Raw genomic sequence first — 18,973 nt, 5'->3', positions numbered from 1 at the left:
GTATGTAAACCATCTACAATTGACTGTGTCTTCTTTTATAAAGAATGACCTCTGCCAAAGAGATTATGTTTTCAGCCATGTCTATTTATTTATCAGCAGTATTTACACAAAAAAGTACTGACCTAATTTACATTGAACTTGGTAGAGGAGCGACAGGGAAGAATCCATTCCATTTTCAGGTAGATCTGGATAATTTACGATGAAGATATTTTTTGTTCTCTGAAGTCTGGTGTATATTGTTTGACATAATCGCTGATGAAGGTCTGTTGATACCTTTCTAGTCTTATATGGACTTAACACAAGACACACATTCAGTTTAAACTTAAGTAACTAGATTATACCCCTGAATATATTTTGGGTTGGAATTTAACATTTATAGGTTCAGTGTGTAAGATTTAGGTGAAAGAGATCTATTTTAAAGTGCACTGTTTCTGTTGAGGCCAATGTGTATGTATAAAGGTTCGGTGCCTCGCAGAAGCAATGAGCCACTCCTGTTGATTAGTCTCTAACCTTTGGTAATAAAGGAGCCGTTTCTGCTGAGGGCGGAGTCTTTGCTGGAGGTGGAGTCACAGCGCAGCAGAGGCTCCGATTCGTCTGGGAAGAAGCCTTTGGTGCGGTCTGACGGCGACTGCTCCACACCCACGCTACCACTACTGCCGCTGCCACCGCTGCGGTTGCTGCCACCTCCAACGCTGCTGGGAGAATCCAGCGCCTTGTGGGCCGGACTGAGGCTTTTGGTTACATTCACCGAGGTCATCAGCTGGTTGATGTCAAACTGTAGGTGGAGACAGAGAGTGGGGAGGAGTGGACCATGAAGAAAGGTGGAGAAGGGGAGAAGGGAAAGGAGAAACATCAACGTTTGATTTACCACAGATGCATCAGGCTCATGGAGCACATGAGCTTCTGTCCTGCATTTATGAAACACTAACATCATTGTACTGTATCTCTGTTGTCTCTCAGGCTGCATCCATCATACACAAACTACTGTTTTCATACAAAAACTCTGCCCACACAAGAGTTTTGGCTCTGTATGAGCTTTAATCCTAAAATGCTTGAAAATTTGCATCGCCGGACAACAGGACTGTTTACAGGACTTGCTTGAATAACAGCTCATCTTCTACTCATGTAAACAGGTCTATCATTGTAAAATACAGAGTTTAACTGCACAACAGCTGTCAGCAAAGACAACAGGGTCCGCAACACTTGAAATTGATTATCCATGTAGCGTTAATACATTCTGCATTGGTAGCTGAGGCTAATGTTGGTTGTTTTGTTCTGAAAGGGGGTCATGTGATAGGCGCTTGACTAATCAGCCACGCCAAGACTGAAAAGACCCAATCGGCAAGCGGTTGTGAGTGTCTGTGTCATTGTCTCGCAATGTTTCTGTTTCTGACCGTCCAGACTAAATCGCTGCCCCGTATTTCTCGAACTACGTAAAACCGACCCAGCAGTAGTAGCCAGAGAAGAGGGGAATTCGTAGCAGAGTTGATGCGTTTTCAAGCGATCACGAAATACTGTGTCTTTAGCCTGATTCTCTCAACTCTTCACCCCACATGTACTTTTTCTATCCACATGTCCTTCTTCTTTTACTCCTATTCTCAATATTCAATCACTCTTTTCTCTCTCTTTCCCTCCTCTTCCCCCTTGAAACTGAGGAAGAGTGTTGTGTTGATTTCATTGAATGAATATAACTTGCATATAGAGGTACGTTGCCTGTATTTTGTCTTCATATATATATTCTTATAACTCTCTTTTTTTACCTGTTATTCCTTTACCTTTGTTTTCCTTTCGTAAATGTTTTATCTTTTTGGCTTCATATCCTGTCATTTGCCTCTACCACCATCACTTACTGTTTCTTCCAAAACTTGCTCCTTTTCTCTTTTTTCATCTCTCCACTCATCCTTATGAAAAGTTTCATCTTCCTCCTCCTCAGACACATTTTCTCTATTTCTCCCCCCATCTCCCAGTCTTCTCCTGTCTTTCTTTCTCTATATTGTTGCAAACTCCTCTCTCTCTGTCTCTCCCTCTCTCTGGTGTGGTAATGAACCTGTGGTTTGAACCAGTAGCGACTGGTTTGGGGATGAGATCATGAGACCACGTCTTGTTTTTCTCCACATGAACCCACTCTAGCCTGAAGGTCAAAGCACTGAAGATGTTATTTCACTCACCACACACACTGGAAATGAAAAGAGAAAGAAACTTTTTTTTTTTGTCTGATTGTTTCCTGTTCAGTATCAGGTCTGTTGAATGAGCTCCAACAGGACACAGAATCGCTGGCGCTGTTCTCCGTCTCTCGTGTTTTCTTTCTCTATTCCGTAATGTCTGGGTCACCGGGCTGAGCCTGTTTCTGACAGAACAAACACGCTCTGTCTCGCTCACAAAGGAATGCGTACATGCGTGCACAGACACATGTGCACACGGTGACAGAGGCCGTGGACTGTCACAGAGCAGCAGATGCAACTGGAACGATTGTTTTAAGTGAGCAGAATGCAGAAAAATAAAAACACAGACCCAGAGAGGGCGACAAATTCAGCAGCCTCAGGGGACAGGAAGTCGGTGGAAATGTTAGAAACATATTAGGAAAAAAAAAATCTAATAAGCAACGTGGCAGAGGTCTAAACGTGTTCAAAACTACACATGTTGTCAGCCAGTTCTCAGAAATTCTGTTAATTGATTTTTTAATTTCCTATTAGTCCACTACTTGCTTAACAGTTGGCTTCCAAAGTCTGAATTTAAATTTGATTTAATTCAGCTATCTCAGCAATGCATTTTCAGCTATCAGGATTTAAAATGATACTCACTTCTCTCTTTATTTGATCACATTAAAGTTTAATTCTACTGGCTCCGCCAGTAACATCTTGCTTCACATTCTTCCTATAGCTGGACCCCATACTGTGATATAGGGCCTGTGTCCAAACACCACAGAGAAAAAAAAACACTGTTCTATGCAATGAACGCTGCTTTCATTTAATTACCCTGTGATTGAATAGATAGTTCAGCCAGTCGCAGAAGCTTTAAAACGATCGTCCGAATCCGGAAGAGAGCAACAAGGAGGAGTCATTGCTGAATACAAACACAGAGTTTGTGCCACTCTATGGTTTCAGTGTCTTGCTAAAGAACACAACGGAAGGGAGAGTGAAACTCACTTTCCCCAGTCAAGAACAGTTCTCGAACTTCTCTTCTTAACATTTACATAATATTGGAGCACAAGTCCTTCTGGTTAGTGGACAATCACTTAAATCCCTTAGCCACAGCCGCCCATCATCAGCTACAATCATTACAGCCTCAAATGTCAGCATTTTACAGGTTAAAAAACAGGGTTTTATCGTCACGTCAATCTAAAAGTTTCATTGTCTTAGCTGGTTTATGCCCAAACTAGATGTGAAGGTGTTGTAAAGGCCAAGAAACATCAAGATAATGTTTTCACTTAGTCTGCGTGGGGGGAAAAACAGGTGAAATTGTAAGAGGTTTCCATAAAATGTCTGTGTACATCATATATGCATATGATTTCAATACATGTAACTGTGATAAAGTAATAAAGTGGCCAACCAACATTGGCAGTTGCATGTGTCTAATATAAATTGCTTTTGGTAGATTCACTTCTAGTCCTAGTCTGAAAATCCAGGACAAGGTCAATTTACCACCATCTATTTTTCCTGTGAGTAACCTTTGATTTGTGTTATATCTTAGTTGGTGGCATCATACGGGGTGAGGCAGTATGATATACAGGATGTGACACACATTACCAGCCCACTGCCACGTGAAAGCCCTGTCCCTTCACTGACCACCCAGAGTGAGCACACTGCGTACTCGTCTGCCACTTTGTCTGAGGCAACACGGACTCTGATTACTTTATACTGGCAGCATGGGCTGCTAAGGATGGAGGTGCAGCAGCACTGTCAGTATGTATGTATGTATGTGTGTGTGTGTGTATGTTTGTGAGAGAGCGAGAGAGAGAGGTAGAAAAGGTCCAGGCAGAGTTGCTGACTACCCCTGTCAGCACAGCACAAAGGGTCTGTGGGGGACGCGGGGCTCACACACACACACACACACACACACACACACACACACACACACACACACACACACACACACACACACACACACACACACACACACAAACAAACAAACAAACAAACAAACAAACAAACAAACAAACAAACAAACAAACACACACACACACAAACACACACGGCACACGGCACACAGCCCAGCACTCATATGTCCACACACATCCAGAGTCAGCCAGCCTCACTGGCAGAGCAGGCAGACTGCTGCAGTGTGAAGGGCACAGGGGACAGAACCACACAAGGGTCAAACTTTGATTAGTTAGATCAAAACTGTCAGAGCAAAGAATCTGACCTCGGCTTTAATGACTCCCCACACAGGCGAGCTATTAACTAAGTTGCCGCTAAGTTAGAACCTCAGCCCAGACCCACGGTTAGAGACTCTATGATGTCACGGTGCATTCAGCCCTCACCACTAAAGTAGATTTTCAATGGATAAGTCTGGGCCCAGACGACATTAAAGCATACCTAATGTCAAATACACTCACAAACATATGCACATAATCTTTCTGAATTACCTTTAATAGAATAGTCGCAGTTTCTGGGAAATCTCCCCCCCCCCCCCCCCCCCACACACACACACACAAACACAAAGTAATGGATGTGGTTTCCATTTTACAATCTTATGGGGCTCATTGTGGAAGCCACTGAAAGACATCTAATGGGACCTGAATCATTAACACCCAATTAGGGCAGAAATTGCATTTGATTGTGCATCATTGTGGCAGCAACAGGGGAAATGACTACTGTGGGCTGTATGTTTTTGTGGAGTCACTTTGCAGATGAGAAGACGTGGAAAAGCAAAGAGGAGGGAAGAGGACAAACACGGAGGGAATATGAAAGATGTCTGTGTGCGTGTGTCACTAAAAAACAGATTCCATTTCAGTTGTATAACACAAATTAAAACACGCTTATTCTTGAGCTTATTCTAAACGTGGCAGACTACATCATCTTTTGCTAGGTGTCCATCATTAGAGGATAACTGTAGTTTTCCCCACATACTTTTCCTGCCAAGTTTTCAAATTGGATCCCAGGAGATTAAAAAAGGCCTCAGAATTATAGTTGTTGCATCCACAAGGTTTCAACAAGGTCCTAGTTCAACTTCCCCTCATCTCTACACATCTTATCCTCACTGTAATGTACATGATATTTAAAATGAAATGTAACCATATACAACATTATACACTGTATCTACAGTTGTCCACTAAGCAGAGGTTTGGTAGTTCAATCCCAGTCACCCCCCCATTTAACGTGCTGAAGTGCCCCTGATGACTGTGTCGCTGGTGCGTGATCTGATAGATTGCTAAGTGATTAAGTGCTGCACATACATGCACTACAAATGTGCATGTGAATAGACCTCAGATCTGCTCCTGGAGTAACATGAACCTGGACACTGCTGGTTGATCAGACAAGTGATTTCTGCAGTGTCAACCCACTCTCTGACTTTTAGACAACTTTGCAACTTAGACAACCTGATCTGGACTCTGCTTTGAGTTGATGAGGACTAAAAATAGAACAGTAAAAAAAGAAAATCACCATTTTCCCCTTGTTGTTGTTGTGTTTGTGACTCTTCCCTCAGGAAGGCAGCTCCATCTGCTGCTGTCTTTGACACGAGGCATCTATCAACCATACACAGGGGCTTTATCAAAATGAAACAGTATTGCTGCTCTTTATCACTTAATCATGATTAAGATGCCTTGAGCCTGGTACAGCGGTGTCTCTATTTTTTAGATGAACAATGAAAGTTGCTAGTGTCCTTTCAAACTTTGGAAGATTTATTGCTGCTAATAGTTGAAAATAAATTTGATCCAATGATACAGAGTGTTTAAATTAAAACAGGGGCCAGACGTATCCGTAGCAGAGTAGATGCATTTTTAAATGAAAACTTAGTAGTGTGGATGTATTCTAGGTTAAGTGGAGGGATGAGACATTATTTGGTGTTGTATGATGGTGTTGCTGACACAATTTTGCTCTAAATTTCATATCCTTAGTGAATGCACATGATCTGGTTCCTCAAGGTTTTGATTTGACATCTATAGATATACTTTATATGTAAGCAGAACTTAAGTCCAGACATTTTGTTGAAATCTCCACATAGGTACTTTGAGGTGATTCAGCTCACAGTGAGGATAAGGAGAAACGAGAGCGAAAGTCAGGGGAATCACGTTGAATCTGTCCCTCTTCTTTCAGTTTCCGGCTTCATCCGCAGCTGACATCAAATTTGAAACATCCATCAGACAGCTGACGCTCGGTTGTTCCAGCAGCGACACGGATTTCCTTTTTCTTCAATGACAAATAGTGACCTTATGTAACAGATGCATCGACATTTTTCAGTCACAATGACGTGCTGTGAAACGAGTCAGCGACCCTGACCTTTTGAATGGCCAATATGTAACTGTGACAGACCTGTAGGTCTGTCACAGCCACTTTGTTTTTGTCTTTGACTATAGTTGTAATCAGCTGTCCCCATTCTGATCCAACTTTAATTATATTTCCACACTTGCCTTTATGTTTAGCCTTTACTGATACTAAGGTACCCATAATAACCCTGTGAGCCACCAACCTCCAGTCAGCGCAATGCTCATTTTCAGAAACAACACCTCCAGAGGTATAACATTACAAATTAACTTGTGTGACCCCATGTAGGACTGGTTTGGCCTCAAACCGGGACAGCTGGACCATTAACTGCATGTCATTCCTGTCCCACTCTCGGCCCCCATTTCCTGTCTGTGCATCACTGTAACTATCAAATAAACCTTAAACACCAACTTTGATATTAGGTCCGTCCTCTCAAAATCAAGCAGTTCAATCTGTGTGTTCCCTGTTTATTAGGCTGGGACTGTGTGCATATATTGAGTTTCCCACAGAGGGTGGTATCATCTCAAGTGTATTTCTGTCTTTAACGAGGGGGTCCTCAGCGAAGGCCCTGTTCGCCATTCCATTGGCTACAGAGTTTACCAAGAGTTTGCCTTTCACACATGTACAACGCAGCAGGAGGTTCTCTGCAGAGACGCTTTCACAACAACAACGTCTCCTCTACATTATTCAGGCGAGAGGTGAAGCAGCTAGGTGCAGCAGACAGAGGCAGGAGGTGACATAATAACATCGCTGAGGAGATCACGTGATTTTCTTGACAACACACAGACACCAGTGCCGGCTCTTATAACGTGTGTGTCACCTCTTGATCAACCCCCCCCACTCGCTGGTAATGGATCCAGCGGTTGATCCCCTGCTGTGTTCACACATGGGCTTCTCCTGGGTTTCTAAATACATTTTATCAGGAGAACCAGGAGGAGTAAAGTCTGCAAAAACTGCAGTGTCTCACTAGGACATTTGTGTTCACACATGCACCTCCTACGGAGAAATATGGAGGAACTGGAGAGTTCGATGCGTGTCTGAAAGCTGATTTAAAGAAACATTTTTATAGGTGTCCTTTCTCCTAGTTCTGATCTTGCTATTTCATAAATTTTCAAATTTGTTATCCTTTTTTCATCTGTAATTTCATTTTATTGTATTTGTGCTCTATGATGTGTAACTCAAAATGTTATTTTCCTATTGCTTTAATTACAAAGCACTTTGTTAAAGTTAATTCAAGGAGCTATATAAACCGTATTATTATGACAGCCCTGACCTTGAAGAGGTTGGTCAAGGGCACTCAATCGATACGAATCTCTAAGAAATTAGAAGAAAAAAAAGAAAGAAAGAAAAGTGGATGGTGATGAAGGATCCAGTGTGTCCCCAGTGTTTGTGGTTTTCTGTGTGTGTGTGTGCGTGTTGTGAGGCAATTACAATAGGATACTGATACCAGGCAGGGCATGAGGGGCCAATGAGTGAGATTAGTCATGCGAGGCGTTTACTAAATTACAGGCGTCTGGCTGCAGACATGAACCAGACTGCTTTAATGTCAGCATGTGTTATGGAGGCTGAGCTCGGCCCCTATAGAGGCAATTTATAGAAGAGCAGAGACAAGCGAGGGCAGAAGCACTGTTTGTTTTGAATGTCCATGCAATTTGTCTCATTTGTCTCTGCACTTTTGATCATGACTTCTGGGACATGTTCAAATTGACATTGACGGCATGGGCTAGGTGACATCTACTTGTGTTTATTCGTTTTAATCACATGCAATTACACATCTGAACACACAGCAAAATGTATGAGGGGAAATGTTGACAATCAATGTGCAGGGCTGGTTCCGGACCTCCACCGCTGCGTGCCTACAGCTCTAGTTTGTTCCATGATTCAAAAGGTTCCTTCATTTTTGACCAGTAGGAGGAAAACTAATCAGAGTTTAGAAGGTGAAGTCAAAAATGGGAATGTAATCTTAGCACAAAACTAGCCGGTGAGCTGGTCGTGAAAAATAGAGACAGAATTATAGTAACAATTGTGCATGATCGCGTGAAATGTGAAAAAGGTTAACTGCTCCAAAACATCAATCCCAACAGCTCCCATGTCCTGAGAATGACAATGGCAGGACTTTGCTCTGAAAACATACTATGACCTCAAAAGGACAGAAACTTCCTCCCTCGCTAACTCACTTATCCCAACAAAAACATCCCAAAACTCTTTATAGGACAGAGTCTGCAGCAGTAAGTGTAATTACTGTTTAAGCAACAAAACCTTCTCCTGAAGACAGCTGTTGCTTTAATGCAAGGAATGCAGCTGAACCCCAGGGACTGGCTTCAGCGGGACACACCAGAAAGCTTTCCTCACAGATTCGATTTCAGAGGGAGAGATTCAGGGAACACAGTGTACTGAAGCTTGTGCTAGTGATGTTGATGGAGCCGGAGATTGAAAAGATGTGGAGACAGCAAAGGTCATGCTTGTTTTCCTGACGCCAGTGTCGTAGTATTTGAAACAAGGATTCATGATTCCACTTGGACTTGAGAACCGATGGCGACAAACACTGACTCCATTTGGACTCGGATGATGGAGACTAATAGGTTTTAGCTAATAGGTCTCAATAATTTCACATAAGATAATATGATGATAACAATAATAAAATTGTATCATTATTTAATGTCGTGCAATGCTACAAGTAGTGTCGTATGTATAACATCAGTTAATGATGTATTAACAGATGTCCTGAATCATGCACTGTGCTTTCATGGATTTGACATCAAGATCTTTGCCCACCAAGTCTGTGTTTTACACCCAAAATTGTGGCAAATTTAAAATATCACATTGTGTCAATCACAATGACACACCAACTCAAAAATATCCGTCTGTAATTTAAGTTTTCGGAGCAGGTTCGATTTACTGCTTTATTCAAAATTCGCTTTATTCCTTACGAGTTCTCAGGATGGAGGTTTCCTATTCGTTTAACTTTTTTCAAGAAGTGAGAGGAGCAGAAAATAATTTCCATTTTTATCTCCCACTGTCTTTTCTTTGGAACAAATAGAATGAAATGCATCAGATAAGAGTGTGCATTGTTTTTGTGCATGATGATTTTGATAGGATGACGCACTACCTAAACTCTTCAGACTTGACTTGGACACTTCTTTGGAAGATTCAAGTTTAGGTACTCGACTGCAACACCACCTGACACTCTTCTGAATAAACGTGTTAATGTGTTCAGTAGAATGTCTTGTCCAAAATCATAATCCAACCAGCCTACCTGTGGGTTGTCCTCCATGACACAGCGGATTTTCTCAACTACATCGATGCGGCGCTGTCGGTGCAGGGCATTGATCAGCTTGGCCAAGTTGGCGTCACTGTCCCGGATGGTCCAGTGCTGCAGCGCTGCGTAAGCCCTCTCGTGATCCGATGAGTAGCCATTGGAGAAGGCTGCCACCTCACGCTCCGTGGCGTTAGCAAGCGACTGATAGATATCGATCCAATGGGTACCCACGTGGGCCGCCACCAGCTTCAGGATATCCACCCCTAAGCAGAGAAAGAGAGGGAGAAAGATATTAGAGCAGTGGTTCTCAACCTTTTTTCAGTGACGTACCCCCTTCGAAGACAAAATTCTGCCGAGTACCCCCTAACCAGCGCAAAGCATTTTTGGTTGAATGAAAGATGTAATGTGATTTATTAAGCCTTGTAACTAGACACATTCAAATTTAAAACTCCATCAATGTCCATAACATTGCTCATTTGTAGTGGTCTCTCTTGAACTATTTCGAAATAAAAAGATATAAAAATAACTAAAGACTTTTATTATTATCTCAATATAAATAAAGATTTGTGCACATCAAAATAATTATCAACTTAAAGTGACCTCTTTTGGGATCATAATAAAGATATGTTCTCAAACTGAACTCATGAACTTAATTATAGCTAAACACTTCTTCCCAAAAAATAAATCATTAACTTAGTTTTAAATAAAAGATTAGCTCAAAACATATTTTTTTAATATTTATCAGCTTAAAATATCTTCTTTAAGGATAGAAAAGAATACTGACAGGTAGCTTGTTTCCGTTTGCTTCTGGGAGGCTTTTCGCATCGTGTCTTGAGATGACCTGAATTCAGAAAGTTTCCTCTTAAAAAACTCATGTGGCTTACCAACATGACTTTCATGTTTTGTCTGGAGATACCGCTGAAGATGTGGTGGCTTAATGCCACTGTTGGCTAATCTCTCCCCACAGAAAAAACTAAAAGTGTAAATAACCCAATCTATGTTATTGTTAATATTATTGAAGTGTCTTTCTGTTATTTTATTGTGAAATATTTGCTCGCTTAAGGTCATACAATTTTATTTCCACTTTTGAATTACATGCTTTTATTTTGAAAGGGTACCGGTAGAGACGCGGACTTCTTGTTATGAATCATTAACTTCACAATGTAAAACTTTTACGTTATATCGCCCCTCCGAAGAGACACAAGCTCTCACGGTGTTGTTTAGGGAAGGCTCTCTGCTCTGGTTTCGCCTTCTTTGGCGCTTGTCCCTCTGTGTTTCAGCAGTATTGCTGCTGCACTTCAACTCGACTCCATTGTTGAAGTTTTCAAGGCAGGTGATGACAGGTGATGACAGGTGGCGTGTGCCAGGTTGGGTCAAACCATCGGTATGGGGGAGACTCTGTTTTTTTAAGATAATTAAATTGAAAAGCCTACTGAATATAAAATTTAGTTCATGAACTTACACTTATATTTTATTGAATATTTGTTAAATAACAATTTTTTAAGGATTTTTGAATGGATGCTAATTTTAAATATATTAAAAAAAAATCTCAAGTACCCCCTGGAGTACCTTCAAGTACCCCCAGGGGTACGCGTACCCCCATTTGAGAATCACTGTATTAGAGGATCCAGGTGTAAAAGTAAAGAAAGAGGGCTTGTCATCATTCTTTAACCACTGCTAAGTAATTCATTGCATTAAAAAGAAAACAAAATGAGACTCTTGTGATTTCTGGATTCCTTCCTTATTGAAGAATGTAGGCCAGCAGCTGTGTACTGTGTTAACCAACAGGATGCCACAGCAAACAAACTGCCTTAAGTGTGCTCCATGCAATACACCATAGTTCTCTTTCTGTCATTTACCCTGACCATCTGCATATGTGTGTATGACTGTGTTTTGCCCTATTTTTCTTCCAATTTAACCTTTGGATATCATCGGGTTCTCTCATCTCTTCTCTCATCTCATAGAACATCATCTAGAGCATTCGCTCCTATAGGGGTTGCAGGATAAACTGAGTGGCAGCAAGATGATTAACAAGGCTTGAGAGTAGGCAAACAATTTACAGTGTGCTCCAAAACAATGTTCTGTTAAAAAATGTCTCTCATTCCACAAGATATTCAAATGAGATATGAATATTTGTGGCTGGAACAACACTATGTGAAATTAGGCTGCAACCACACTTTGCTTCACTGGTAAGTTAATGTTATGTCTTTGGTGGATCTGTTGAAGGTTTCTTCAGTCTAACGTCGTTACTCAAGTGACATCACTGGTGCCTGACTCCACATGAGTTACATAGTTGAGCTTAAACCATACTAGAGACTAACAGTCAATACATCATGTCCACAACATTGGTTCAGGGCAAACAGACCTACATTGAAAGCAATGACATAACCCAGAGGATGTATCCTGCTGTCTTTTGCAATCCCATGACGTCTCCTCCAACATGAGGATGAAATTTGATCCATTGATTTTGGTAAACACATTCATGTCCAGCCTGAAAATGAAATGCAGCAGCTTTTCTGTTTCAAGTTTCGTTTGTGTAAGTTCACACCACCAACTTTCAAGGAAGGCCAGGCCTTGAAAACAGAAGTCACATGGACTCAGTGACAAGTGTTGACATGTGCAAGCAGTACAAGAGGTCAAAGAATTTATGGGGAGCGGTCAAAACAATCACTTCACAAGTTCATACTTGATGGACAGGTCGACACTCGATGTTATTTATCTGTGGGTGTTGTTTATCTGTGGGTGTTGTAGTGTAACTGAGGAGTCATCGGCTAGGTCACATTGAGCTTTTTCTAAATCTGTGGTAGTTATATACTAACAACACTGAAGAATGATTAGCACTTGTCTTCACTGACCCCCGCCACAGGTAGTCTTTGGGAAAAGCTGCTAACTCAGCCACTCCCTATCGCATATCATCCACATGTGAAGTACCTACACAGGCAAGTATGTGAACAATTACATTCATGTTATGGTTATTAAATGGCTTTGAGACATTATATTTCCATTTAGACCATATTTTTATTTTCCTCACAATCTCTATTGTGACACCAATATCACCATTTGTCAATTTGTCCTTTACCATGAATAATAATTTTCCATAGCAGCTCTCCCTTTCCAACATTCTGCCGTCTGTTCTCTCTGCTCCACTTCCCCTGACTGTCATGGGACTCAACGGTGACTCGACTGGAATTATAAACGCTGACTCATCTGTTGGTCAAGCACAAATATAGAGGCTACCTTGCTTCGTTCGATGTCAAAAATGTAGTGCTGATGCATGTGCGAGGGTGAGTATCAAAGAAAATGTGTAGTATTACGGAATTTGGCTCATGATGAAGTACATGGAAAATTTGGTTACTTTTTACCTAATTATCTAAATTGTTTTTATGTGTGTGTGTGTTTCCTCAAGGTGGTTCACATATCAAATTACCTTTTTTCTGATCTCTGATTAGATGATCTACAGTATCTAGTTGTATCTATATTGCAATATAGTAAGTGCTTGTTTACATGTATGCTTGAAGAAGGACCAAAAACGAATTCCAGAAACAGCTAGGTAACCAGTTTTTATGAGGCTTTTTGGCATTTTTACACAACTGAGATTTAATAGCTGTGTCTCAATTCAGGGGAAGCATCGTTCGGTACCTTCGGCGTATTACTGGCTCTCCAATTTTAAAGGCTTCTGCCAAATGGCGACAAATGCTTTCTTCCACCCCTGGGCAATGTTGGATCCAACAGATGGTACATTTTTCAGGGCGAACCTATCCCAAGATTCATTGCATGTTTGTGACAAAGCTAATGAGCTAGCTTACTGTAGCTCACGGTGTAATATAAGCGCAGGTCATGATCATTGACTATGATTACAGAAATATTGCTTGATTTACAATATTCTTAATTACATAATCTACCAATTGTCATTGCTGCTCCCTTTATTTCTATCAAACATTTTCTCATGTATAAATACTATAAACATTGACACACCTTTCCATTATGTAAAAAAAAAAAAATCCTCTAACCAATGTTGTAAGTCTTGTAATTAAGTTGATGTGTTCAGTTACATGTGACATCTATTGCACTTCTGTTCGTCCTGGTTGAGGGATCCCTCACATGTGGCTCTCTCTGACTTATATAGGTTTCTCTGAGCTGTTTCTACCTTGTTGAGCCCTATGTGACACATATGCGAATACGAGCTATACAAATAAAATTTGATTGATTCATGTGATTGACAAGCTGGTCACACAAATCCACGGTAGACCAGTCGGTATCATTTGAGTTTCAGTTCACGTCCACGGCCCCTGAATTTGGACACAGCTCATGTGTTTATTGTGAGCTTTAGAGCTGCGCTGCAAGGTCTGATACGTTTGAAGAAAGCCGCTTAAGAGTCTGCACTTTGAATAATGTATCTCCCTGGAGTGGCGCCCTCTGCATTTGAGATTAAGGCTTGGTTAGTTTATGGCAAGGTGTAGGAGAGGTAACTGGCTGGGATTAAAGTAAATTTTATCTCAGATTTAGTGAATGGGAAACACTCACAGAGAAATCGTCAACAACCTTGGACCCTGTGCTAATCTAAGTTAGCTTGCTAAAAGTAAGTGGCATTGAATTGACAATTTTTTTTTAAAGTCATCATACCTCTGTCTTCCTCTTCTCAGGTATTGTAGCACGATCTGAATGACTCTTGTAATGTGTGGCTGTTACACTTCTAGAGCAACAACACAGAATTAATTCCTCTTACTTTTGATAAAGCTGAGGCCTGATTAACGTCTACTGCAGCAAACATGGTAAGTGCATAAATCCAGGATGATTCAGAGAGACTGGACCAGAGAGATTAACTGGATGAAAGCCAGTGGTAAACATTCATGATGTCACTCATGAAACACACACACGCGTACGTACAGCACGCATAAGCCGAGAGCTAAGTATAAATATGCATGCGAAGTCTGCACGCATGCTTACACAGACATTACATGCAAAATCCTTGCAACCCCCTTACTGTCAATAATCACCTCAAAACCTTGGCATAACCCTTAACCTTCACTCAACATAAAGCTTATCAATTTTAACTCCATCCCTCATCTTCAACCTTAACTAACTTATCAATTATTACTATCCATATATATAAACCGAACCTTAATCCAAATCCACAGCACTAATCCTAAACTGAGTCTTTGTAGAAGTGAAAACCAGCTATGTTTGACCTCATTCCCCAAAGTGTCCAGACCACACCCACCCACCCACACCCACCCACACACACACTGCTCTTACTCTACAGTAATATACCTAAGTGAATCCTCGTGGGACCTAGGACCTTGCGTGCCATCCTTCTGGCCTGAGAGTCTGTCGTCTCTGATCCACATTACTGGCCATAACACACTGAGACAGAAGAGATATCCCCCTGCTCTGCATGCCTCACTGCCACTGGTAGATGACCACATTTAAATGACCTATATAAGTCTTGTGATGATTTAGTTTGTCAGCCTGCATATGTGTTTGCATGGGAAGTAGTTGCATCCCTGGGTTCTTTGTGTGTAAAGGGTGTACAGATGCCAGTGTTTATAGAAAACTGACATGTCAAACTTTGATATTCTATCACAGAGTTGCCTGGAAGGCCCAAACTGATGTCAGTGTGATCTTTGCAAGTATAACAGTGCATAATTAATTAATAATTAGTGCCTTTTTCGGTTGATATTTGTGGTGTTGGAAAGTAACACTGAAGTGTCAACTCCATCCTACACTCATTATGGAGAGTCACTTCTTGTTAAAGACAAAGTGCAGCAGCTTATTATGACCTGGATAATTTGACCAAATGAATTTAAATACAGATTCTGTCATTTTAGGTAGTTCTTATGTCGGTAGGACCTCAATAGTGAGGCCCCACTCTCCCATCAATACTGCTGAGTTAAGGTCCTGGAGCTGGGGTGAGAATTGAAAACTGTAAACGTCAATTCAATTAGAAAACATCCAAAGGGGACAATTACCAAACACAGCTGGCCAACCGATGGTGTAACTTCAGACAGTCATGATGCACTTGACTGGCCAATGTTGGGACTTTTCACAAACTCAACTCACTCAGTCAACGACATTTTGGAATGTAGCACTGGACTGCGTGACCGGTTCAGCCAAAAATGTTAACATTCTGCTGTATAGAATATTTTTAGTGTAGTTGCCATATGAGTTGTGTGTGTTACCATGTTAACACTCAGTAATTAGCACAAAACACAAAACTGAAGCTCATGAGAATGTCTATGGTTTTACAAGTTTAAACCTCTACACAGTGGATCCCTGTCGGTAAGGGAACGACAAAGGTGTCAGAAAAATCTTTTGGCAAATTAAATAGAGCTCTTAATTGTAATGACAAGATTACATGGAAGTACCAACTGAACAAAAACCAAAGACATCTGTGGAAATGATAAGGTTTGCTGATGCTTCCCCTCCTCTATCGTTTCTTCTAACACATGAATTGTGGCCAGAGATAATGTGTTGCCTCCCTGAGCATAGAAAACTGTCAACAAGACGTTGGAATTTGATCTTTAATTTTGTTCTCAGTGTTGAAATGTGGAATCTGTGGAAATCAGTTTGGCATAAGAGATAGCTGAATTAATAACTGTGACCTTTTTAGCCTTAACGTATCCAACACATAAAATTAACTGAAACATGTTAACAAATTAATGATGGTCATAGAGGCCCCAAGCCCTGTCTTTCTTCTTATTTAAAGAATAATAAGGTTTTGTTCAAATCAAAAGGTCAAATGAGGGGAAACATGCCCTCTGGATCCAACAAGTGTTCTCCCCTCTGAAGCCTGTTATAGTTTGTAACATGATGTGAAGCAGGGCGCCATGTGCGTCAGCATCTTTACAAATACAATTTTGTTAATCACATCACATAGTACTCTCAGGTTTGCTACAATTTGGGAAAACACAATGTTAAATTGGTGAAATGTGTGCGGGATCACAACAGGCGCTTTATACCTACAACCAGGCAACAACGCCCCCCCAAGCTCCGCTCTTCACAATCAATCCCAGGCTGAAGTGAGAGCAGACTATCCCGGCCCACCCTGGTACTGCACAGAGCAGTATATTCTAACACGTGGCTCCCTGCTGGGCTTGGATGTGGAACTTGGCATTGGATGTTTAACGAGAGATGATGTTGGGCAGGTAGAATGTTCTTTTCCTTCATGTGTTCCTCTGCAATCTACATCTTACTTTGGAAATATACGTTGTAAATAATATGGCTGAGACCACAGTAATCCCGACCTACCCCCATCTGATGTACTCTCAAAGGAATCTAATGGTGGTTTTCCATGTTTGAGGCTATTAACTGCAAACTGCACACACTTTACATTTCTGCTGAACGTTTTCCTAAGTGTAGCATAAGGGTTTGGATTGATTTAACTGGGCTGCCTGTGTTTTTCATAAAATTTCACTCAGGTGGGCAAATGTGTGATATTGTAGGTCATCTTCATTGTGTGTCTTTAACTACAGATTGCTGCTTGTCATTGTCAGTGTGTTGATTATTCCACCTCTGTGTGTTCAGTAACTGAGGGAGCACAGAGAGTGGTGGCCGGTGGCTCAGCTTATCATAGCACATACGCACTTACACTCTCTCACACAAACACATGCATGCTCACAATCTCTCACAAACAGACACACACAGTCACACACAAACACACTTACAAACACAGTTTCAGAGGTGAAAGTGAGGAAGAGGTGTCCTCTGAGTTTGTGTCTCTTTCTGTCTTTCACTAGGAATTTTTGATTCAGTATTTGACACAAGTCATTGGACTTCTTCAGCCACACTATTAAGAATTAGCCAATATACGCTTGTTGAATGTGCTAATCCTGGACCATGGAATTTATATAAAGATGGTAGATCTTTTATTGGCTTCACCAATAAAAAATTAAGCCAAGTTATCCCTGACACAAATTCTCCAATCTTGCAGCGATCACCTCAATTGGAGCCACATCCAGTATAGTTGCAAGCTGCGTTATGGAGGTCCCGCTGTTACATTTGATCGATCAATAGTTATTCTCAGCAGTCAGTAAAGACATTTTCCCTTTTATAGCATCAAATAACAAATTTAAACTTTCTTGAAAAAGTCTGGACGAAAACATACATTTGTGTCACAAGATTTACCTGGAATGACACACGACCAACTTGGAGAAAAATCTATTTGCTAGAAACTTAGACTTTTTAGTCACTAACATATAGGAGGTGTGGTTTATGACCTATAATGCAGCCAGCCACAAGGGGGCAATTGAGACGTTTTGGCTTCACTTTTGGGGAGCTGTCATGTCATCCATCCGCCTTTTGTTTATTCAGTCTGGTTTACAGGCAGAAATATCTAGCACCGTCTATCATGGCTCCAGTATGTGTTTTGTTTGTCTTTGTGGTCTTGATGAGATGCATAATTGGGACATAAGGGTGCACACTTTATGGCATTCTCTGACTGGAGGTATTTGTGGTCATCCACATAGTCGAAACAAATGAAAAGTCTGATGCTGATGTTGTTTGTGCTGAGTACAACATTTTAGGGCAAAGGTGGTTACAACAGCAAGGTCAGCTTATTGTAGCCTTAAACTAACCTTTATACAACCTTGTTGTGATTCCCTTTCATTTCATTTGAGTGCAGCACTCTCGTTACAGATAAACAAAAAAGTCTTTCAGATCCTGTGCAATAAAAATCTGGCCTGTGGCCCTGGAATGCCCCATTCGGTCCTGCTGTGAAGGAGTAGCAGTTTTCACTACTTCCTGGCGGGTTTAAAAAATCGCAAGTACTGTATGTGTGTGATCTGCGCTTTGACATTTCCCTTTCTTTTTTTCCTTTATTGCCCCTAGTAAAGGGGCATTACAACCTTCAAGGGGAGCCAGCTGTGCACCTTGGAAGGATTAAGAAGCTATTTTGTTTTATTTTCCAGAGATTAAAAAACATTGTAAAGGGGTTGTTTGTGTTGCATGTGCATACATACATCTCCAGATAAATGCATACACATGGGCACAGAATTACCCAATCAAAACACACATACCTTACAAAGAGACACACACATTTAGTTTTATCTAGTTATATTTCCATAAATATTTACCGGTACTGGCAGAAGTTGGAAAAAAGTAATTTTTTAGGGTGGCAGCATAGGTGACAATTAGCATTATTACATAAATTCTTTAGTAGCTTTAGCTTAAGTCACGCTGTCAACAATAGTACTGGCAACATCCTCTATGAACATATCTGTATAAGACAGAAGACGTTTTTTTATCAATTCAAACAAAAAATTATCCATTCTGCCACAATCAGGCTAACAAC

The 18,973-nt window shown here is 41.0% G+C and overlaps 1 protein-coding gene across 1 annotated transcript in view; it reads right to left on the bottom strand.

The window, feature by feature from the left end:
- The window catches only part of tnfrsf21 (tumor necrosis factor receptor superfamily, member 21), a 39,872-nt gene that overhangs the window by 4,729 nt on the left and 16,170 nt on the right, over positions 1-18,973 (bottom strand). Inside the window, exons 4-5 of the mRNA XM_062412052.1 lie at positions 9,682-9,947; positions 511-775 (exon numbers count right to left, since the gene is read on the bottom strand). Of these exons, the coding sequence (XP_062268036.1) occupies positions 511-775; positions 9,682-9,947 (531 nt within the window). The remainder of the gene's footprint in view (positions 1-510; positions 776-9,681; positions 9,948-18,973) is intronic.

The sequence above is a fragment of the Platichthys flesus genome, chromosome 18 (assembly GCF_949316205.1).
Source record: "Platichthys flesus chromosome 18, fPlaFle2.1, whole genome shotgun sequence".
Lineage (NCBI taxonomy): Eukaryota > Metazoa > Chordata > Actinopteri > Pleuronectiformes > Pleuronectidae > Platichthys > Platichthys flesus.
The sequence above is the reverse complement of the archived record's forward strand: the minus strand, read 5'-3'. Positions and strand labels throughout refer to the sequence as shown.